Source organism: Trachurus japonicus, chromosome 19 (genome assembly GCF_045865225.1).
Source record: "Trachurus japonicus isolate A0001 chromosome 19, Traja_1.0".
In the NCBI taxonomy this organism is placed as follows: domain Eukaryota; kingdom Metazoa; phylum Chordata; class Actinopteri; order Carangiformes; family Carangidae; genus Trachurus; species Trachurus japonicus.
Genome location: NC_140925.1, coordinates 4,318,098 through 4,342,147, shown reverse-complemented (window position 1 = coordinate 4,342,147; position 24,050 = coordinate 4,318,098). Strand labels below are relative to the sequence as shown.

The window sequence follows — 24,050 nt, the reverse complement described above, 5'->3', positions numbered from 1 at the left end:
ATGTTTGTGTTAAAGCTCCATACAGTATAAAGGTAGATGTTTGTGTTAAAGCTCCATACAGTATAAAGGTAGATGTTTGTATTAAAGCTCCATACAGTATAAAGGTAGATGTTTGTGTTAAAGCTCCATACAGTATAAAGGTAGATGTTTGTGTTAAAGCTCCATACAGTATAAAGGTAGATGTTTGTATTAAAGCTCCATACAGTATAAAGGTAGATGTCCATGTGTAGTGTGATTATAAAGCAGCTCTAGGTTCTATATTAATACTGTGAAAGTATCAAAGCCTCAGTCCACAGAGAAATGCACACAGCCTGTATTCAGAAACTGAGCCTTAAAACCAGCCGTCAGGACTTCCTGTCACTTTGTGATGTCACAACTAAGCCCCGCCCCCTCACCACCTGGACCCACCATCCATCCAACAACAACTTGAAGGATTTGGTTTCTCTGAGTGTTTTATTCTGAAATCTGCTCTGTTGTTATTGGATCACTCAAAAAACAGTCAGCCAATCAGAAGAGAGGATCAGAGCCTCCTCCTCTCTTCTGATTGGCTGACACCGACCTGTTGTTTCTAGAGCTCCAGAGAGAAGCTGAGAGAGGAGAACTACTAAAAAACTACACCGAGATGGTTTTTATACCTTCTCATGGATCGACCCTTCAAAATAAAACACTGTACTCGTTAAATAAAAGTACGAAAGAGAAAATGAACTTGAAGTATTAACAGTAAAAGTACCCGGTGTAGATAAAACGGGCCCTGTGAGTGGTTTATTATTTTTTTATATACTATAATATATCATCAGGTTATTAATATTAAAGCAGAATTTTACTGCCGTTGGCTGAGGTGGAGACATGTTTAAATTATGTCATATGCAGCTAATTTTGAAATTATCTCCTGATTAATTGATGGGTTGTTGGGTTTATAAAGATTCATTAATGAGCGGCGGCGCCCTGGTGGTTCAGCCAGCAGACTGAACGCCGTCCTGACCGCGGTGGCCCGGGTATGAATCCACCGCCGCTGCTGCTGCTGCTGTATAATGCAGATTTATAGGTCGACTCCATCACATCTACCTTTCTTACCTCTTCATTCATCAGCTGCAGCAGCGATTAATGCTTCACATTCTGCAGATTAATCTCCATAAAAACATGTGGTCTGTCTGTGCAGAGAGAAATATCTCCAGTGGTGGACGGTAACGGAGTAAATTTACTTGAGTACTGTACTTAAGTACATATCCAGAGGATTTTAGATTTCTTTGGTACTTATGACTCTTACTTGAATACATTTCCAAGACAAATATTTTTACTTTTACTCGAGTTAATTTCTAGGAAGGCTGAAAAGTACTCGTTACTTTCAGGTCTGCTCTTCTTTTTTTTTTTCTAAAATCCTATTGGACACAAGCTGTGTTTGTCAGAGAAGGAAACCCTAACCCCTAAAAGCAGCACATCAGTGCAGCTGGTTTCAAAGAGTTAATTCTCAGAAACAAGAGTTAAAAGGTCAAATTCATTTAGAAAAAAATATAGTGATTCATTGATGTGAAAAATAAGAAATTTACTCTTACTCTTATTTTACTTAAAGTAAATTTAAAAGCATGTACTTTTGGATACTTAAGTAGCTACCTTTAAAAGCAAGTACTTTTTTACTCTTACTCGAGTAACATGTCGACTGAGCTACTTTTACTTGTAACGGAGTAAATTTTGACCAGTAGTATTTGTATTCTTACTCAAGTACTGGGGTCGAGTACTCTGTCCATCTCTGAATATCTGTGTGGTTTCACTTCGCAGCAGCAGCAGCAGCAGCGGTGACGTCGTGCAGGTGAACCACACCTCCACCGACGTCCCGCTGGTGTTGGAGCGTCAGTCTGAATCCAGCTTCACGCCCACGCTGCAAAAATATGACAGGAAACTATTCAGCTGTAAACAGGCACTGGTTTTCTTTTTCTTTTTTTCTTTTTTTCACCACAGGCCCTGAAGTGTGATCCGTGAGTCCTCCTCCAGCGCAGGAAAAATAAATATTAGATCCTCGGGCTGCAGCTCGGCCCAGTGCTTTTCACACTGACTTGACTTTCACAGGGCTCGGAGCCTCCGCGAACAAAAAGGCTGACCTGCAAAAACAAGTGATGGTGCATCATGTTACATACGAGCTTCTTGATTCGTGCCGTTTGTATCGGCGGGTGCCAGAAACACACACACACACACGGACGGCAGTGGCGGAGGGTTTCGCTTGTTCTCATTCACTAGAAAATAACGTGTTATTTTCTCTCTGTGTGCCGATGACGCCGGGTTTAATTACACCCCGTTGCCCCAAATGCACAGAGGAGGAAGGAAGATGCTTTCTTGGCTGCAGCCATTGATCCGATGTGTTGAAGTGCTAAGTGTGTGTGACTGAATTTGGGTCAGCATATTTGCCTGTGTAAGGGCGTTCAGTTACAGCAGCACTTCTGCTCTGTTCTGCTTCTTTTTTTTTGGGGCGGTAAAGAGAAAAACTCAGTGTTCAACGATGCTCGGCACTAAGCAGCGCATTTTGTAGTGTTTGGAAATAAAAATGAAAAGAGGATCATTTATTTAGCCCCGGGCCTCTGTTCCATCCACATGCACCTAGAGCTCCTGTTTCCACAGGGAGGATTTAGCAGCTGGCACGGCACCCGCTCTGTTTTTAACACCAATTCAGAGACAACAATGGCCGGTGACCGAGCAGCAGATTAAAACTGATATGTAGGCCTACTATTACGTGGCGTGCATCCGTGCAAACAGTGACATCCATCCACGCTGAGCCGAGCCGAGAGATCGAGGATGCTCCCGGAGAGACAAACCTTTTTTTTTTTTTTGTTGTCTCCCACTACTGTAAATCCTGGCAAATCCCCAGTTTGGCAGCAGCCGCCACCAGAAATCAGTGGTTATTTTAGGGACCTTGAGCTCGTGACCCATGCAAATGACGTTTTTACGACGCTGCCGGTGGCTCGTTTCCCTGCAACCTGCAAGGACGACTGCAGGGGAATGTTAATACAGCAGCAGAGTCGCTGCGTTAGTGAGGAGCAGTGTAACGGGACGGAGACGAAACTGTGTGAATCTCATGTCGACCGTGCATGGATGTGTTTGAACATCCTTCACACGGCAGCAGAGACGACGCTGCAAGAAGAGTTTCTCTCCCAAAAAGCCTCCACATCTGCCGGCCTCCCACAAGAACACGTTTCCTGCATTTACTAAAAAATTCAACCTCCTTTTTTCTTTTTTTTCTTTTTACTTAATGGAGCGACTTGTAAGTTTAGGTTTTTCTGCAGCGTTTGCATCGACAGCTCTTTGCTCACCAGTGTTCACAAGAGTTTCTCCCATTGTTGTGTTCAGTACGTCCTATAAACAGCTACTTCTTCAGGCTAAAGTGACTCGGTATCGGAAAGTGCTGGTCAGTATGGGCTGGGTATTGCTGCTGATTTACTGAATCAATTCAATTCCAAATCACAAGGTCCCAATTCAGTTCGACTCCCGATCCGATTCGATTTTGATCTATTTAGAGAGATTTCAGTTTTAATACCAGTTTTGCTCGTTTATGAAAGAGATTTTCACAGAACTGAGAAAGATGAAACTCTCTAACCTGGATCTAACCTGCATTATCAAAAATATCAATGTGTCCAGAAAGAATTCACCCAAAATCACTGACATTAATGCACATTTATTTAAAACGACCCATTACAGAAGTAAACGCTGCAACTCTTCAGTACAGTTGTGGGTGATAATCGCCCAGATCTAACAAAGGAAACAAGAAATGGCATGAATCTAAAGATTGATCTAAGGATTTTATGAATCAATATCAGAATTTTTAAATGAAGATCGATATGAATCGTAAAAAAATATTTTTTAAACCCAGTCCTACTGGTTTTCTTCTAATTTTAGTAGAAGAAAAGAAGCGACAGAAATAGAAGTAAAACTAATGAGTTGTTTTCCACCTCTGGAGAGTGGAGCTTGTTGGATTAAGTTCGATTCTGAACTCACAGTATTTCTTCTACATCGCTAAGTAATCAGCTGCTAATTGATTGATTGATTGACTGAAACCTTTATTTATCTCCGTAGGGAGATTCAGGTGTCGAAACAGCAACAGTTTTTTTTTTTAAAAGAAAGAAAGAGAAGGTGCAAAAGACAGTCACTTTAAAAAAAATAAATTGGTTAAGGGAAGGTAATTAGCTAATAAGTTAAATAAATAAATAAAGACTTAGAGAAAGTGAAGTCGCTCACTCAAAGCCACAATGTCAAACTGGACCGACGTTTCAACGCAGAGGTCTTCCTCAGAGTGTAAGACGATGCAAACTGACAGAGTATAAGTAGCACAGGTGAGTAGTTGCCAAAGACGGTGTGTCTATCAGACACTCCCTATCAGTGCAACAAGAGGGGAGTCCGTGGTAATAGGTGTAAAGCAAACTCCTTTAAAAAATGCACAGAAAAACAATAAATATGCAAAGTTTAAATACATTAATACTCTGGTCAGGATGCAGTGACATGAAAATAGATCATAAGACAAAACAATCACACAAAAATCCGACAGTCTAGACGAGGACTGATTAACCACAACAACCACAACAATCTCAATTAGTAACATAAATAGCAATAAAACTTACAAATAGCTCCTCCGTTCATTACTGGATCAATATTTTTGGGTGATTATGTTTATTTGTTTTCTTTCCCAAAGCGAGATGAGACAGTTTGATATCGATCTCATGTCTGCAGTCAGGAGGTTGATAGTTTATCCAGCATAAAGACAGAAAAAAGGCTGGGAACGGCTATCCTAAAATATAAAAGTACCACAACCAACACCTGGAAAGTTGTGTGTTTTTTGTTTTTTTTAAAGGGATACGCCAACATTTTTTTTTTCAAGTCTTGCCTCACTCTCCAGTCCATGACCAGCAGATAGACACCATCCTTTCGACTGTGCGTGCAGTAACGAGGGAGATAGAGCCGTATCACCCGTAATTAGCTCAAACGCTGGAAGTGTATGGGTAGTGGTAGCCTGCCTCCACCTAAAGTCATCAGAGAAACTCTTCAGCAACTCTAAACGGAAACTGGCGGGCCGATCTTCGTCTCAGAGCTGACAAAACTCTCCGGTAAGGCATCTTGAGCGGTCAAATGCCGGTAACGGGACGAGATCGGTCAAAACGGAGGGTTCGAGCAAAGACGGTTTATGTATGTATAGGTCATGGTTTTCTGTATGTAAAGGGCAACGGGTGTTTTATTTTGTGAAAGTAACCTGAAGTGCGTTGGTCACAACGGCTAGCTTGAGTAGCGCCGAATTCATCCGAACAAAATTGTAAACAGCTGGTATTTAGACAAATTAACGACACACTGCTGATCTAAACGGCTACTTTCTCGCCTAAAAATGTTTGAAATGTTGATAAAGTGATATATTTACAGAGTTTAGAGCTTAGGAGGAAGGCTAACACTACCCATACACTTCCAGCGTTTGAGCTAAGCTAATTACGGGAGATACGGCTCTATCTCCCTTGTTACTGCACGCACAGTCGAAAGGATGGTGTCTATCTGCTGGTCATGGACTTGGGAGTGAGGCAAGACACGGAGAGAAAAAAAATGTTGGCGTATCCCTTTAATTTAGTTGGAACTACTTCTTGACAGACAGCAGCCGTGTCCATCCACCGTGTGTTTGTGTTCATCAGCAGGAACAGATGCTGACAACAACACAACTGTGTGTGTGTGTGTGTGAGCATTAAACCCCACGTTCAGCTGTAAAACTCTCTCATGCAAACAAGACCAGAAAAAAAAAATACACAGAGCAGCAGCGACATTTATTAGCGGTCGTAAAATGTTCAGGTGTGTGTTGTCTGTTTTTATAAGGTGGTTTATTGGTGTATTATCGACATAACGGCAGAAATCCATCTGTCATAACGTTTGGTTTCAGGACACACGGGTCAAATGAGATTTTATTTTAATGGGATATCTTTGTTGAGATGATGAGGTTGATAACACTCAGAGTCAGGAAGTGGTTAGTCCGTGTAAAAAACAACATCGCACGCCTCTTTATCACTTTTTTTTTGAATAATTTCACTGTAGCGTTGGTTTCCAGATGAAGTCAGAGGTTTGACTTTGGTGTCTTTTAAAGGAGAGTTACTGTGTGTGTGCTGTAATTCAACCAGGCTCATTGACTTTCAGGCTGTGAGGAGTTCAACAGAGACGCTCGCTGAATGGAAAAAACAAAGTCCCTCATTCCTTTTTATTCTTCGTGCAAGTCGGTAAATCCGTCCATGCAGGAACGCTGAAACCGATTCGACCATTAGCATAATCAATAGCTCTAAATGCCCATGTGGAGCCGCCTCGAGTGTGTGGAGGGGAAAGTCCTCGAGTCGTCTGCCAGTAAAGTAAAGTGAGTCGTCGTTGTATTAGAAAATGCAAAAGCGGCCGGTCCATGACTAATACGTGAGCTGGTCACTGAGATATCAGATTAAACAGCGGTCCGGCCTCGAGCAGGTGAAGCTGCTCTGTCAGGTCTTATAACGCTGGATGATACTGAACAGAGACGTGCAGACAAAACCCCCAGGCAGAAGAGAGACAGAAGAGAGAGGGGGGGGGGACGGTTCAAATACAAGCCGGCTGTGAGGAAATCGAATATATAGAAACAGTGAAGTTTAATTTGGGTATTCATAATGACGGTGTGGTGAACATTATGTCTGTTAATGAACTCAACATGAGAGACATTGTTCTGCCTTCAGGTGAAATAATGAGCATCTTCTTACTGTTGATATAGAAGGATCTTATCGAGTTGTATATTAAAGCTTCTTCAGAATAAAGGTAGATGTTTGTGTTAAAGCTCCATACAGTATAAAGGTAGATGTTTGTGTTAAAGCTCCATACAGTATAAAGGTAGATGTTTGTGTTAAAGCTCCATACAGTATAAAGGTAGATGTTTGTGTTAAAGCTCCATGCAGTATAATAATAAACTTTATTTCTATAGCACCTTTCAAAACCAAGGTTACAAGGTGCTTCACAAAATACAAATACAATATAATTCAGAAAATAAAGCAAACATAATACAGAAAACAGTGAACAGGCATAAGATAAAATAATGGAACTAGATAAGACAATAGAAACAAAGATTTAAAAAAAACATTAAAATGATTGCACAAATGCCAGTCGGTACATGTGGGTTTTTAAAAGTAAAGTATAAAGGTAGATGTTTGTGTTAAAGCTCCATACAGTATAAAGGTAGATTTTTGTGTTAAAGCTTCATACAGTATAAAGGTAGATGTTTGTGTTAAAGCTCCATACAGTATAAAGGTAGATGTTTGTATTAAAGCTCCATACAGTATAAAGGTAGATGTTTGTGTTAAAGCTCCATACAGTATAAAGGTAGATGTTTGTGTTAAAGCTCCATACAGTATAAAGGTAGATGTTTGTGTTAAAGCTCCATACAGTATAAAGGTAGATGTTTGTGTTAAAGCTCCATACAGTATAAAGGTAGATGTTTGTGTTAAAGCTCCATACAGTATAAAGGTAGATGTTTGTGTTAAAGCTCCATACAGTATAAAGGTAGATGTTTGTGTTAAAGCTCCATACAGTATAAAGGTAGATGTTTGTATTAAAGCTCCATACAGTATAAAGGTAGATGTTTGTGTTAAAGCTCCATACAGTATAAAGGTAGATGTTTGTGTTAAAGCTCCATACAGTATAAAGGTAGATGTTTGTGTTAAAGCTCCATACAGTATAAAGGTAGATGTTTGTATTAAAGCTCCATACAGTATAAAGGTAGATGTTTGTATTAAAGCTCCATACAGTATAAAGGTAGATGTCCATGTGTAGTGTGATTATAAAGCAGCTCTAGGTTCTATATTAATACTGTGAAAGTATCAAAGCCTCAGTCCACAGAGAAATGCACACAGCCTGTATTCAGAAACTGAGCCTTTAAACCAGCCGTCAGGACTTCCTGTCACTTTGTGATGTCACAACAAAGCCCCGCCCCCTCACCACCTGGATCCACCATCCATCCAACAACAACAACAACTTGCAGGATTTGGTTTCTCTGAGTGTTTTATTCTGAAATCTGCTCTGTTTTTGGTTTTTTGTTTTTTAAATTGGATCAGTCATAAAACATTCAGCCAATCAGAAGAGAGGCTCGGAGCCTCCTCTCGTCTGATTGGCTGGAGTGTAGAGCATGGATTTTTTTCTGTCTGACTCTGAGTTGAGATCAAACAAAACTGGTTAACTCTGCCCAACACCTTTACAGCTCAACAACTAACAAGCTGCATCTGGTTTTTACTTGGAAAAAGGACAATTTGTGGTTTTATGTGGAGTGTGTGTGAGTGTGTATGAGTGTGTGTGTGAGTGTGTGTGAGTGTGTGAGTGTGTGTGAGAGCTGTGGAAGCTGGACTGATGAATGAATGTGGGCAGCACGGATCCTAAACCAACAATACGAGCAAATAATGAAACAGTGCCTGGGTTATTAAATCCACCTTAATTTGCCTCAGCTGCTCGTCTCGTGCCAACTGACAGGAGACAGTGACAAAATAAAAAAATAAAAAGATAAAAAGATCACTCAGTGGGAGGGAAAAAAACACACAAAGAGGATTATCACCACCAGGCTACTTCCTGTGCCCATTAGACACAGACATATCCCCTCAAACACATTCACTCTTTGTTCTGATATGTGAGGGGTTGGACTGTCTGTTTTTTCATGAAGAGCTTTAACAGCCATAAATCGCTCCGTGCTCCACAGCCAGAGAGAATTTATTTCAAGGTCATGCTTCCTAATTTGAAGGCTCTGCCATTTATACCTCTAAGCCTCTGGCTCGGAGCGAGGACCTCTGCTGTGACGTGACTCTTTCTGGATGTCTTCTTCCTTTTTTGCTTTTTGCACATTTTCGCTGTGTAAAAAACCCCTTCATTAAAAATTTGCAGTGCACTCTCAAACGGGCGCCTACTGAACACAGTGATTTCATTGCTCTGACTGTAATAAATTCAGTTTATTTATTTGACTTTGGGGCCGGAGGAAAAAGTTGTGCAATGATTCAGTGTCATGCAAATTTGAACTGAATAACAGGAGAAGAGGATTATGACACTTTAAGGTCCCATATTTTACACTTGTCCTGTTTTTCTGTTTTATTTTGAAGGGTTGATCCGTGAGAAGATTTGAAAAACACCTCTGTGTAATTTTCCATCTCCTCTATCAGTTTCTCTCTGGAGCTCTAGAAACAACAGGTCGGTGTCAGCCAATCAGAAGAGAGGAGGCTCCGAGCCTCTCTTCTGATTGGCTGACTGTTTTCTAAATAATCCAATAAAAAAAATAGAGCAAATGTCAGAATAAAACACTCATAGAAACCAAATCCTGCAAGTTGTTGTTGTTGGATGGATGGTGGGTCCAGGTGGTGAGGGGGCGGGGCTTAGTTGTGACATCACAAAGTGACAGGAAGTCCTGACGGCTGGTTTTAAGGCTCAGTTTCTGAATACAGGCTGTGTGCATTTCTCTGTGGACTGAGGCTTTGATACTTTCACAGTATTAATATAGAACCTAGAGCTGCTTTATAATCACACTACACATGGACATCTACCTTTATACTGTATGGAGCTTTAACACAAACATCTACCTTTATACTGTATGGAGCTTTAACACAAACATCTACCTTTATTCTGTATGGAGCTTTAACACAAACATCTACCTTTATACTGTATGGAGCTTTAACACAAACATCTACCTTTATACTGTATGGAGCTTTAATACAAACATCTACCTTTATACTGTATGGAGCTTTAACACAAACATCTACCTTTATACTGTATGGAGCTTTAACACAAACATCTACCTTTATACTGAAGCTTTATGGAGCTACTTTTATCTAACTTTAAAGCAGAAGTCTTGACTTGTGTCCAGCTCTGAACTTTCTCACTTTCTCCACTTCTGACTTTGACGTAATTCTCCACAGACCAGATTTTCATGAAGCTCTCTCAGGATGTTGCGTTCAGGGGGTTCAGGGAATATCACGAGCTAGGTAATCTTGATTGGGGATGACAGTCCCCTTACACTGTCAACATGCTATTTTTACCCAGCTCATTGCACATTATTGTCCTCAGGCCATCCGGCCCTGTTTTATCTCCTAACCCTCCTCAAAAAAAAAAAAAGGCTCATTATTAAAACATGCATTTAGCGTTATCTGCTTCCGTCTCAGGCCGACCGCTCGGCGACGTGGAGACAGACGACACCGTGTTTGTGTCTCTGCTGTGGTCTTTTATCCGTGTGGTGGTTTTAGAGCTTATCTCCAGAGTGCACGGGTCTGAAAATGTCAGTGTCAGTGTAATAATGCTGATGAGAGAAAACCAGAAATATTCAAAATGCCATGTCGCCGGCCAGGTGTGTGTGACCACAACTGGACGAGACTGTCGGACTCTTTACTTCCCTATATGCACTGCAGTGTGTGTGTGTGTGTGTGTGTGTGTGTGTGTGTGTGTGTGTGTTTACACCCACTGAGGCTCAATTGCTGATGATGTTTGGGCTTCAGTGTTTTGCTGATGTAACTTCTGGAAATCAAATCGTTGGAGTAAAGAAAAAATATTTTCAATGTTATTTCCATATATTTTCGCTGTGCTGCGCCTTTTTTGGAAGTAATTGACATTTTTTGTCATTTTTTTCTATTTCTGTCTTTATTTGTTTGGTCTCTTTGTGATGTAAATACGTTTTATTGAAAAAAGGGTTGTTGTGGTTTTTCTTTCTTTTTTCTTTTTTGCAGCCTGACAGAAATACCTCAACTCATAAATAGAACTTTTTATTTTTCAGATAATATTCATGTTTTTTTATTTTCCCTTTCATGATTCTTTCTCCAATACATTTATTCAGCAGCTGTTGTTTCCTATTACTTTTCAGACTAAGACTCGATATGAAGAAAATGTGTTGTTGCGTTGTTCTCGACCTTTTTGACCTTCAACGACCTTGTTGTCGTGTTTTAGTTCATTCTCTGAACCTCTCACATTGTTTTGTGTTAAAAACTGTTGAAATTTAAATTAGAAAGACAAAACTCAGTCAAAAGCCAAAAATATAGACACAGGTTTGTGTGTGTGTGTCTCATGGTTGGTTTTTACTTCCTGTGTTTTTGTCCAGCTCATCTCTGTTGTGATTTTCTCTCCCAGTTTTCTAATGTGTCTGAGCATCTCTGTGTCTGAGGCGTTTTTAGAACAAAAACAATCAGCGTCCAGACATAAACACTAGTTTAAAATGATGATCGTTTAAGGGCGTTTTCACACCTTTCTCGTTTGGTCCGGATTTTCGGACTTTTCAGTTTGATCCAAACCTAAATTCCAGGTGTTCGGACCTTTTGCAGTGTGAAAACAACTTTTTGTATGGTTGGGACCTTCATATCAATGACAGGAAGGGTTGGGGTCACGCTAACCAGCTGACTCAGCAAAACAAAACTAGCCTAGCAGCATAAACAAAACAAAATCAAAGCGACAAAGTGACACAATGAGCCGCGGGAGACTCGGAGTACATGGGGTGATGAAGTTGATGCTGCTGGTAGCAATAGACCAGCAAAAGTATCACAACTACATATGATAGTGATGCATCCAGTAGGTTTGTCTTGTAAAGTCTGTTGTTCCATTTGCAGTGTGAAACCAAAACCAACAGGACCAAATGTAAACAATGGAACAGAACACGGATCTTGGTTCGGACTTTCAGTGTAAAAACGCCTTAAAACTAATCGATTATTTTTTGATTGTCAGGTTTAAATCAGGCTCCATGACCGTAGTTTTTAGTGCTGGTTTATCTGTTCTAGTTTACAGATCATTCAATTTCCAGTCGCCAGAAGAAAATGTCATTCATAAATTAACACGATTGTTGCATAAACTATTGGACTTTTTGAGTATCAGAGCGCAACCCTGTGTTTCTATTAGGGGTGGAAGAAAAAATTGATTCACATAAATATCACGATATCTTTTTTGATGATTTTTTAATTTTTTTTAAAAATTTTTTTATTTATTTTTTTAATATTGTGCAATGTGCATTTGTTAGCCTTTTTTACATACAGAGAGTGCAGGTTTTGAAAAGGGTTTAAGTTCACTTTATAATGGAGTATGTTAATTTATAGGCTCCTACAGTATTTGTGTGCAGATAAATGTTTGAATCAAATCGCCATCCCAAAAAAATCGTAGAAGAATCGAATCAGGAGAAAAAGCATATCGTCCCAGCGCTAGTTTCTATGTCATCGTTTCCAGATGTTTCTGTTTGGTAAAACTTTACTTGAATAGGTATTCATAAGACTGACATAAACTGTCATAACCAAGACATAAACATCAATGAATACTTATGACAGCTGTCGTTAAGTGTCATTCGGTAAGTTATGTCACTTTTAATGCAAAGTTGAGATGTCCTTGTTATGAGAACTTGACATAAAGACAATTTAAACTGTCATAGCAGACCTAATTGCCAAACTTTAAAAATTATGTCAAGTTCTCATAACAAGGACATCTCAAATAATGTCAACTTTGCATCAAAAGTGACATAACTTACCGAATGACACTTAACGGCAGCTGTCATAAGTATTCATTGATGTTTATGACAGCTGTTATGTCATGGTTATGACAGTGTTATGTCAATCTTATGAATACCTATTCAAGTAAAGTGTTACCTTCTGTTTCTTTACGAACTAAATCAGTTTCAGAAAACATTTAGTTTCAGCTCCTAAAACCCTGAAATCGTGTGAACGCAGCTTCACGATCTGTCCTGATCCAGAGTGGCCGACCTGTCGTTCTCTTTCCTGTTTTTGTCCCTGAGCTTTTTGCCGTAGTTTTTCATCCTTGGTTTCAAACATCATCATTTTGTCTCCGTTTTGACCCGCGGTGACCTCTGGACGGCCCTGACCTCGGAGTGTACAGTAAATAAAGCAGCTGCCATTAAAGGCTGTTGACACTCTGACGCCTCATTAACCTGCAGAGTCAGTGGGACGAAGCCGCTGCCTCTGCTCCACTTTCACTTTTCACACTCGTCCAGGAACATTTTTACATTATTTGTCACCACCACCGAGCTCCACTTTCCTTAAATTGGGCCGACTGTCACCAGAGAAGGCGTCTAACGACCCGTGGAGACGACCCGCCTGGAGAACAGGGTCAGATCTGTCCACGAGACGCAGTGAAAAATGTTTTGGTGTTTTTTTTTGGAGCAGGACGAGGGATTGAAAAAGGGCCGACACGTCTGAACGTGTTCCCACTGCTGATCGTCTGAACTGACAGGAAGTCTGACCTGGAGATGGAGTAATCTCCACAACCTGTCCTGACTTGACGTTTTCTTTCATATATATCTATATATATATTGCATGAGCTCCCTTCCCTGCTGCTGCTGCTGCTGCATAAAGTCCATCAACCTGTGAATAATATTATACAACCGGCACCAGAACTAAATTAATTTGAGCAGTTCTTATCATGGAAATGAACCGAGGGTCAATCTGTAGCTTTTTGAACGTTTCACACAGGCTGAGAAAATCCTGCAGCGTCACCTGTTCCCTGCAGCAGGAGGGGAAAAAAAATCTCAAAATGTCTAAAAAAAAAAAAAAAGTCTGACATCTCTCCTTTCAACTTTAAATTGCCTCATTTGCAGTATTTCATTTCCTCGGTGGCCTGTTTGATGGATTTCATTCTTTCATCTTCAGAAATAATAAATGTGAAATGACAAATGTGAAATTTGTTACAGATTATTTCATTTCTGTGCCGGCCGGCCGCCACGGCGGTCGGCGGACGGACGTGTTTCTTCTCTGATGCAGCTGCGGGGGCCGTTAAAAAAAAAAAAGTAAAATGTAATTTTTTTACTCATCATCTCTGTGGCAGCCTTCATTGCACTCCCCCATCCCCCGCTTATTTGGGGTTGCATTACGCAGCGCTGTGCAGAAATGATGATTTTTAAATAGAAAATAAACATCGTTGTGCTGCTTCGCCCCAGTCTGAGTCTTTTTTTTTTCTTTTTCTTTTTTAATTTAATGGAGGAGATGTTGATTGAAACTGTTAGAAAAGCACCTTTAACGGTGCAGCAGCAGTGATGAGGAGGTGGATGACGACTTCCTCTAGAGAAGCAGAACGTGAGGTGTGTGTGGTGGTGGTGGTGGTGGTGGTGGTGTGTGTGTGGTGTGGGGGGGGTCTCGGTGTTAAATGTCGGGTTGAACGCAGGTCACTCGTGGATAAATCAGAGGCTCTAAATGTAAAGAATAATCCGGAGGGTGGCAGACTGTCCTGACAGCCAACGTGTGAAAACTCACAGCTTGTACGACTTCCTCTAATGATATCTCTCCCTATTAGTCTCAAAAGCAGAAAAAAGGTCATTGCTGCTGCGGCGGCAGGACGCACGAGTCCAGCTGCAATTACAACAAAAAAAAGAGAAATAATGTAAACTGTACAAAACCTGAAGAGATGAAGGAAACATGAGGAACTTCATGTTTGTTAATAACGACGCTCCTCCTCTTTTTCTTCTCTTGTGCAGATAATGTTTATAGGAAGTGTCTGGCCAACGGGACGTGGGCGCTGAAGGGGAACTACTCCATGTGTAAGGCCATACTTCACGAGGAGGTAAGACTTCACTCTGTGTGTGTGTGTGTGTGTGTGTGTGTGTGATTCATGGCGGCCCTCGGTGCATGAAGCAGCTCACACACGTTTAATCAAAAAGGAAAACCAACAACAAGAGTCGAGGTCGTCTCTGTCACCTCCGGCTTGTTTGGAGTAAATATGGATTCAGGTGTTTTAGGTTCTCTGAGCCGCCAGCAGCAGCAGCAGCAGCCAAGGGGATGGATCGGACTACACGCAGGCGTAGCTCGCAGTCGGCCATATTTGAACGGGCAACTTGCTCTGACTCTGGCTGCAGTTACAGTGCAGTAGATAGGTGATCCAGTCATCTGCACTAAAAAAACGATTCATAACTCTGTGAAAAATAAATCAGTATGTAGCTATTACTTCAACTATTTGCATAATGTCACTATAATGTTACTTTTACAAAAAAAAAAGTACATGATTAAAATGATCCGTGATTTTCCGTGAAGTATGCTGCATCATAACTGCATAGACGTTCATAAAAAATCAAACCGTTTTGAAATCGGACAAAAACTGAGCAAGTTGTGGTCATTATAGCAGAATATGCACCATAGACCAGAGCGGCATCTTTATGCAAATGAGAGTGACTGAGGCATCCTGGGTAATTTAGGGGCAGCGCCTGGCATCCCTCCATTGAAAAGTTCAGCCTAACTGGCTTGACAAACTAACTAACAAAAAGTTGGCTATTAACAGGCTATTTACAGACAACACTGAGCCAAAACCTCCCCGGTGATTCCACCAAATACGTGTAGATGTCTGGGTCAGACATTTCTGGCCACTGTGTGGAGTCATTGATCATTGTGGGAGGCTAAATGAGCATACCGGTAGATTAATTAATTGTAATTTCTCAAGATAGCGTGAACGGTGGGTTTCAAAGAGGGTGTCAAAATAATTATGAGACATGGTGCAACAAAAGAAACAAAAAATTAAACATTCAAATTGATTGTTAGTTAGTCTACGCTCCATCAAAACACAAAAAGCCACTGAGTGCAATTTAAAAATGCCGGGTGCTGCCCCTAAATTACCCAGGATGCATCAGTCATTCTCATTTGCATAGAGATGCCGCTCTGGTCTAGGGGGCAGTTGTCGGTCTGAGAAGTGAAGCTCACTTCCACGTTCAAAAAACTGCAATCCCCCCGGATTCCTCTGGGGGCTGGTGTCAGAAGGGAGCATTCCCCATAGAGCCCCATGTTAAAATCGCCGATTTTACATCCTCAATAAACATGTTAAAAGCCTGGTGTCAGAACGTTTTTTCGTCTCAATCGATAGTTTCTACCCCCGCACACACTCTGAGGGGGGTGAATTTTTTTTTTAACTCTACCGTTTTACTGTTATTAGGTTAAAACTCTGACCAATTAGGGCGCGGAAACGTTGAGTGACAGGTCCGAGCAGCTCCGTGGACAGCTGCTTCGAGGCCAGTGGGCGGGTTCTCGGCCGGCCAATCCAACATGGCGCTGTTCAGGCCGCCATATTTGAGTCACAAAAACGACTCCCCAAAACCAATGGGTGACGTCACGGACGCTACGTCCATTCTTTTTACAGTCTATGGTCTATAGGCTTAATGCTCTGAGGGAGAGAGTTGCCCGTCCCACGATGGCCGCCGTACTGGCTACGCCGTGTCATTGGGCAGCAGCGGTGGGTGAGTCATCTAGTCTTCTTATATATATCTATGGCAGCAGCAGCAGCAGCAGCAGCAGCAGCAGCAATGTTCACCAGCAGCAGCAGCAGCAGCAGCAGCAGCAGCAGCAGCACCTTCGTTGGAGGCTTGAAATCCCTGTTTGTCCTGCAGCTGTTTCTCTTTATTCTGTGAAAGTGTCGCCCTGCAGAGAGGAGAAAAGAAAGAACACCATCAGTCGCTTCATTTTACTTTCATTCATTCACGCGTTGTTTTGTTGTTCTGTTTATGTTTAGTTTAGTTTATTTATTTTCCCAGCATGCTCCACCTGGATGCCGCTGCGTTGCGATGCTGCAGATGTGGCGGTGACGAGCGCTCGCTTTAATTGGGATTGAGCGCAGGACAAAGCTTTCAGAGGGAACACACTGACCCAGATCAGGCTGCTGCTGCACTAACTTCACGTTTGAAGTACATATACACACAAAATATAAAATTACACACACACACGGCGTGCCTGAGTGTTAGCGCCGGCGCCCGGTGCTGCTGGAACCATCTGCTCGCACTCAATATTAAACAGAAGAGTTTCCATAAACACCGAGTCGCAGGTTCAGTAAGTTCTGCCCAGATGCGTTTGTTGTCAACAAAAGAAAAGCCGTAAAAAAAAAAAAAAAATCACAAACGTCTAATTGTTTTTTATAAAGCTGCATGCAGTGACTTTCGGAAACAGATGGACACCAGATTTTTAGGAAAAAATGACGCAAAGCAAATGTTGTTTATCTTTTAATTATCAATTCATCAATTGTGTCAAACTTTTTGAGCTTTTTGTTCTGATTTTCTAAAGATATCATAATAATATCGTTGATAATCAGATTTCTCAAAACAGCACGACACAGAACATCAAATAAAATCAGTAAAACGTTCAATAACTACAGATTTCAAACACTACTGTATTAAAGGGATAGTTCACCCAAAATTCAAATTTCACTCATTATCTACTCACCCTCATGTCGACTAAGGGCTGGGAGAAGTTTCAGAGTCCTCCGTGCCTTCTCTGAGTTACAGCGGGGCTCCGTGCAGCACTGCATGTCCATATGACGGTAGCGAACGGGGCTCACTTTTCTTTGTCCAAAAAGACACCAAAAAACATCCAAATACCTCCATAGTGCTCGTCTCTAATGTCCCTCTTGTATTGAAGCCCTGACATGAGAAATTGTTCCGAAAAAAATTAAATAAGTCTATATTTTAAGCTTGTTTGTAGCGGAAGCTCCCAGTCAATACAAGAGGGGCATTACAGACGAGCACTATGGAGGTATTTGGATGTTTTTTGGTGTCTTTTTGGACAAAGAAAAGTGAGCTCCGTTCGCTACCGTCATATGGACATGCAGTGCTGCACGGAGCCCCGCTGTAACTCAGAGAAGCCACGGAGGACTCTGAAACTTCTCCCAGCCCTTAGTCGACATGAGGGTGAGTAGGTAATGAGTGAAATTTGAATTTTGGGTGAACTATCCCTTTAATTAAAAAAAGAGAAAACTACATTGCATCTAAATAAAAAATAAAAATAATCACAACCACAATCCACAGGAAGGAAGGAACTGAGGGGAACGGGGCGTCAGTGAACGCATCATCATCGTCTGATCTGACTCACAGAGGAAAGTCTCTCAGGTGTGGGCGGCTGGAGGTGAAACAATAATATGAGTCAAAGTAAACTGCAGTGCATCATGGGAGAGAGAGAGAGAGAGAGAGAGAGAGAGAGAGAGAGAGAGAGACCCGTCGTCCGGGGCAACGGTGATGTGTTTTTTTTTAATTGTTGTAAGGAAACAATGGAGCTCAGAGGCTCAGAGGGACGACGACGGTTTGTTGTCGTTGCAGGTTTTTCTTTTCAAATTTACGATAAGAAAATAATCAGAGACAGTTCACGGTTCCTCAGCTGAACGGTCGTCATCTTCGTCTTTTCTACTTTATTTATCAGAGACCGACTCTCTCCCTCCTCCTCTCTCCCCCCTCCCCCTCCTCCCCTTCATTTAGTGTTTTCTCTCAGACTCTGTGAGTGTGATGTCCGATCGATCCCTGCAGAAGATGGATATAGAGTGTCTGACCTTTCAGAAAACGTGTGTTTGATTTTTTTTCCCTTTTTTTTCCCTCTTTTGTAAGTGAAATAAATCACCGGGAGGCCGTGATTGACACCAGGGGAAAAGACGGAGGAGGGATGGAGAGATGAAGGGATGGAGAGGGGGGGGAGTCGGACTATAGCTTCTCTTTTAAAGTTCAGCCTGTATTGAACCGGATCCTCAGCTGGTTGCTGGTCCCACAGCTCGACGGATCAAACGCTTATTGGAAAGTTTGTTTGATGGAGAAGGAAAGGAAAAAATCCTCTTTCCTCTCAGGTTATTTTCTCAAATATGTGATAAGTGTCTTTGTTGTGAGAGAGAGTGGGTTTGGACTCTGGTGGCCCACACACTCACTGACTGAGACCTGAGGCTGCTGCTGCTGCTGCTGCTGCTGCTGCTGCTGCTGTTAAAGGGACAACGAGGAGTTTTGGAAAAGCAAAGCGTTTTCACACTACATTTATGAGCCTCCACGCACACTGTGAAATTCTTTGACCGGCGCAAGACAGACTCATGTTTTCATTCATCAATAATCAAAGTCAGAGGTTCAAAGATGATCACATACCGTCCTAGTTCCGACCATAAACGGCGATTCGTCTGCGTTATTCTCATGACTCGCCACGAAACCGAAAGTAAAGAAACGCTGGTCGGCTCGACCAGCGTTTCCGCCACCACTAATGATAACAAAATAACAATAGAGACAAAACTATATACAGTATTTATCGAAAATGGGCCCATTAACAAGTGTGGGTAGCGGAGATTCATCCACATTAATATGAGACTTTTTTATAACCAAATAGAAACTCCTCGTTGTCCCTTTAATGCTGCTGCTGCTGCTGCTGTTAATGCTGCTGCTGGTGGGAGGGTCTTATATTATATCCTCCTGTCGTCTCAGGCTCTACTTTCCATTTTAAAACCTCCTGTGGTGTGTGTGTGTGTGTGTGTGATTTATGTCCTGATGTGTTGGCCACTCCTGCACCAGTCAGTGTCTGTTACAGCTGCTCACACACTGACTCTCTTCTTTTTAAATATGTATATATATATATATATTTCAAGGGTCTATATTAATAATGCTCAGCGACCGTATGTACATTGAAATCATGAAAGGAATCATTTGTCTTGTGGTTGTACCCTTGAGATGATGATCCCTTTATAGCCAGAGCTGCTGCTGCTGTAAAGGATGGAGGACAAAATGCACAGTCCTTGTTTGGAGAAAAAATGCTGCAGCAGTGATACGACCTGCTAGTTGCATTAGCTTTTTTTTTTTTCTTCTTAAGCAATAAACCTAAAGTATGTAACGACCCCGGACTTAAAATACCCACATGAGGTCGTTTACCTCCAGCCAGACTTTACAAAAACCATTTCTTTCTCTTTTTATTTTATTCAGTGGAGCTCAAAATAACGATTGTTTTGATAAAAAGATTAAAAGCGGCCGCGGGGCCTCGACGTTTAGTTTGGAGCCAGCGGGAAAAAAAATTCCACAATCGTCTTTCAACATATTGTAATTCAAGCGACGTGAGAGAGAGAGAGAGAGGGAGAGGAAATATACAGAGCATGATCGGGAAAAGTTCAGCCAATCACAGAGCGGGAGGGAGAGAGGGAGCGTTCCTATTGGCTGCTCAGATGTCAATAGTGATGATAATAGATCAAATTATACAATACAGAAGTAAATATTATTCTTTATTAACCCCCCTGTTGTCCTTCTGGGTCAAATTGACCCAATCTGTTTCCTTCCTTCCTCCATCCTTCCTTCTTTCCTTCCTTTCTCCCTTCCTTCTTTCCACGATCATTTTTCCATTCCTTCCTTCCTTCCTTCCTTCCTTCCTTCCTTCCTTCCTTCCTTCCTTCCTTCCTTCCTTCCTTCCTTCCTTCCTTCCTCCCATCTTTCATTCGCCTATCCTTATGCTTCCTTCCTTGACCTAATCTGTTCCTTCCCTCCATTTTTCTTTCCTTCCTTTTTCTCTTCCTTCCTTCCTTCCTTCCCTTCATCCTTACTTCTTCTTCCTTCCTCTTTTGATCTAATTGGTCCAATCTGTTGCCTCCCTCCATCTTTCTTTCTTTCCTTCCTTTTCCCTTCCTTCTTTCCACAATCCTTTTTCCCTTCCTTCGTGCTTCCTGCCTTCCTTCCTTCTTTCCCTTCGTCCTTCCTGCCTTCCTTCCTTCCTTTTTCTCTTCGTCCTTCCTTCCTTCCTTCATTCCCTTCGTCCTTCCTGCCTTCCTTCCTTCATGCTTCCTGCCTTCCTTCCTTCTTTCCCTTCCCTTAAATCTGTTTGCAAGTAGTTTAACCTCCTGCTACTGTGGCTAAAGACGTGATGTTAATTTTGGACTCTAGTTAGAAAAATAAAAGTATAAATCTGTTATATAATCTGAGTGTAATCTTATTTTTTAAAGGATAAACAACAGGAATTAATGAGGTGTTGATTTTATTTGCACTCACTGAAGTTGTTATGTGACGTCTGTGACGTTCGCTGTCAACAACAACAACAACCAGCAGCAGCAGCAGCATCCTGTTGTTTCCTGTTTCCTTTCCATGTCTTTTCTATTTATATCAGATTTTTTTTTTTTTGTAAGTTATGATTTTATGTTTTGGGGCTTTTTTTTTTGCCTTTTTGGATGGTGGAGAGAGACAGGAAGCTCAGAGAGAGAGAAGGAGGATGACACAACAAACTGCTGCAGGTCAGATTCTAGGTCGAACTGTGTCACCGCGACGCCCTCTATTTACATTATGACAACTATGAGGATTTAAAAGATACATAACATAACATAACATATGATGAAGTAATCACATCCAGTAAATCATGTGTGACAAATATAAAATAAGTTATTTAAGTTTAAGCCGAGTACTTATGTTTAGAAGAAGCAGTGTTTGAATTTTTTTTATTATTATTTATTTTAATGTGTTTTTATGTCTTATTATATGTTTCTTTGACTTTGTCTGTGTTTTTTTGGGGTTTTTTTTCAAAAATATTACCTTCAAAGTGTAAGGAACCATAGATGTATAGTGACTTTATTGACCTTAATTTGCAGTGAGACAAAAACAAGATTAAAAGAATAAATGATAAAGTAAAAGTGAAAAAAATCTTCTAATACAGGATTGAAATTGAACTGTTAGAAGTATTGTAAATGAATATCGCTCTATGAAGGATGAAAGAGACTTTTACTGTGAAGGTCTTTTTTTTTTAATAAATGCATCATTCACTCTTTTAAAACTCCCCTCACGTCGGACGAACGCCGGCCCAGATCTGCTGCTGCTGCTCCGGTTCGAACCCTCTCGTCCTCTCACATCTTCTGGGGCAGGTCTCTCCTCTTCGTCCCCGGAGACCCAGCGTTGTTTCGCTTTCTTTTTTTTTTCTTCTTTTTTTTTTCATGCTCCACAAATCTGGAACAAAGCGAAGGTCTTATACAACTTCTCTTGTTTCAAATCAGGGCTCAGGACTTTTTCTGTTTCTTTTTTTTACATTTTTTTTTATTACTGCTGCGTGATTTATATTCTAGTCTCTCGTCTCGTCTCTTGTTTTATTCTTTTTTTTTTTTTACAGCTTAATGTGTCTTTCCATTGTCTCTGCCCCTTTTGTGTGTCCTACCTAAAGACCTCTGGATTGAAAAGCTGCTTTAGAAATAAACTGGCCTCGTTTCTGTATCATGTAACAAGGTGCAACAGCAAAACCACAGATCCTGTTTCTCCCTGACGTTGAGTATCGTTTATGCACGAGGGAGGATTTACTGTATCAGAGTAGAGTTGCACGATACCCACGGTAGCCACGGTGCCCCGCGGTGCCAAAACGTAACGGTTCCTACTATACTAGAAATTCTACACAACGGTACTACCGTGGATTACTACTACGGTGCCAGTTTCCGCTACATAGCGGCCGCCTCTCCTCTCCTCTCCTCTCCTCCCGGCTTCTCCCTGCATGCTACTCCCTTGTAAACAAAACCCACATGCACCCACTGCAACCTAACTACACAGCTGCTGAATGATTGGCTGTTTGCCTGATACTGGTGATGTCCGGGGATATGATAGGCTGTTTCCGCACGCTGGGTCCGCCCGTCTGTTCTCTGATTGGCTGTTCGTGTTCATGCCGGCAAGAACGGACTCCATGAAGACAGCTGAGACAGCTCCGGCCGCTTCGATAGAAACTCGCTTCAAAACAAACAACGAGCTAAAGTTCTGTCTCGCCCAGACGCGCACACGGCTTCACAAACACGAGACAACACACTGACCACGGCTGAAGCACCGGGCGCGAGCGGCGAGTCTGCCGCGGTGTCGTCGTCAGTGGCACTTAATTAATTTAGCTCTGTTTATTTTCTCATTGGCTAATATCAGGCTATATGCTCCGTGCACAGGCTGATGAATAAAGAGTTAAAGGATGTCCAAGTATAAAGCACCTAGAAAATGCATAAAAATATAGTTTTCACAGGGAATCAGTTCCTGTTCATTGTATTCTGTCCTCTATGATTGGAGAAGAAGCATTATTGTCAAATAGATTTTTTTTTAAAAGACAGTGGATTTGTTTTTATCCTAAGTTGATTATTTATTGTTAAACATAAATGAATGTGCAAGAGACTGAATGGTTATTTATTTTCAACCATATAAATTCTAACTTCATTTATTTGTTTTTTATTGCTTACCGTATTTAAAAATATTTAGTTTCAGTCTAATTCCTACGTCACCAGTATTATGTTTATCATGCACCAAACAACATTATAAGTAGCCTAATTAATAAGTATTTATAACTTGTACAAATACATTGCAGTTCATAAAAATAAAAATAATAAAAAAAGGTTGCAGTATCGCGATATTACCCGGAACCGTGATACTTTGTCTGGTATAGTACCGTGGTTACTCATTTTGGTATCGTGACAACTCTATATCAGAGGTGTTCCTAATAATCTGCTCACTGGCTGTGATTTAACTCTTCGTTCTGCTGCTGCAGAGCCACCGGCCTTAGTCCTCGCCCGCCGTCCAGAGGTGACGATGAGTCTGACAGGTGCACTGGAGGGAAAAGTGTTTACACCTTTTTGTCTGAAGGTGAAAAACCTTCTGTCACGACCTCCTCCTCCTCCTCTCCAGTCGCTCTCCAGGAACAGACACAGGGCGGTTTTTGTGCCTCTGTAACTTAAGAGGTCGTATGTTGTATGAGTGTAAAGAGCAAAAACAGAAGCTCGGGCCATCGGGGCCAACGGGACAGAAGGTTTCAAGGTTAGAAAAATAAGGCAAAAAGGTTATAAAAATGTTCAGACACAGCTCCTCTGTGATTTTATGTTCAGGAAGTTGTGGGTGAAGGAGGTTTAACAGGCCGTTTTACCGTCTAGAGAGCGTGTTAGCAGCGTGTCACAGGAACCGCTGCCTGACTTTACAGTTCAGATGTGGCGAGTCAGAAATCAACATGTTTACAGCCGGGTACAGAAACGCTGGGCAATGACAACTGTTTATGTAACTCACCTGTTTCATGTTTTAGCCTGGGTGAGCCCAGACCAACCTGTTAAAGATTTCATTTCGTTTTGCAGATTCGAATCTGTTGGGGCGACTTCCGATTTCCCAAAAACTGGGAAACTGATCACAAATGGGTTTTTTAACAAAGGCGGACTTAATGTGATGATGATGGAGAAGCGACCTCTAGCAGCTTTTATTTACATGCAACATGGCCGCCACCAAAGATCAGCTATTATCAGATCGTTTGAATGTAGTAAGAAAGAAACTGTAATATTGATTTTTCAAGTAAAAAAACATCAGCATTTACGTTATGTCGCTCTGATACGTCATCTGGATCATTGCTTTGATTGATCACGCT

General features: G+C 41.4%; 1 protein-coding gene across 2 annotated transcripts in view; it reads left to right on the top strand.

Annotated features, from left to right (window-relative positions):
* Positions 1-24,050, top strand: part of LOC146967178 (corticotropin-releasing hormone receptor 1-like) — a 103,045-nt gene that overhangs the window by 34,444 nt on the left and 44,551 nt on the right. For both annotated transcript variants that reach the window (XR_015034366.1, XM_085760820.1), the window contains exon 5: positions 14,435-14,520. Coding sequence is in view for 1 of the 2 variants with exons in the window: in XM_085760820.1 (XP_085616946.1) it covers positions 14,435-14,520 (86 nt within the window). In the remaining variant the exon portion in view is untranslated. The remainder of the gene's footprint in view (positions 1-14,434; positions 14,521-24,050) is intronic.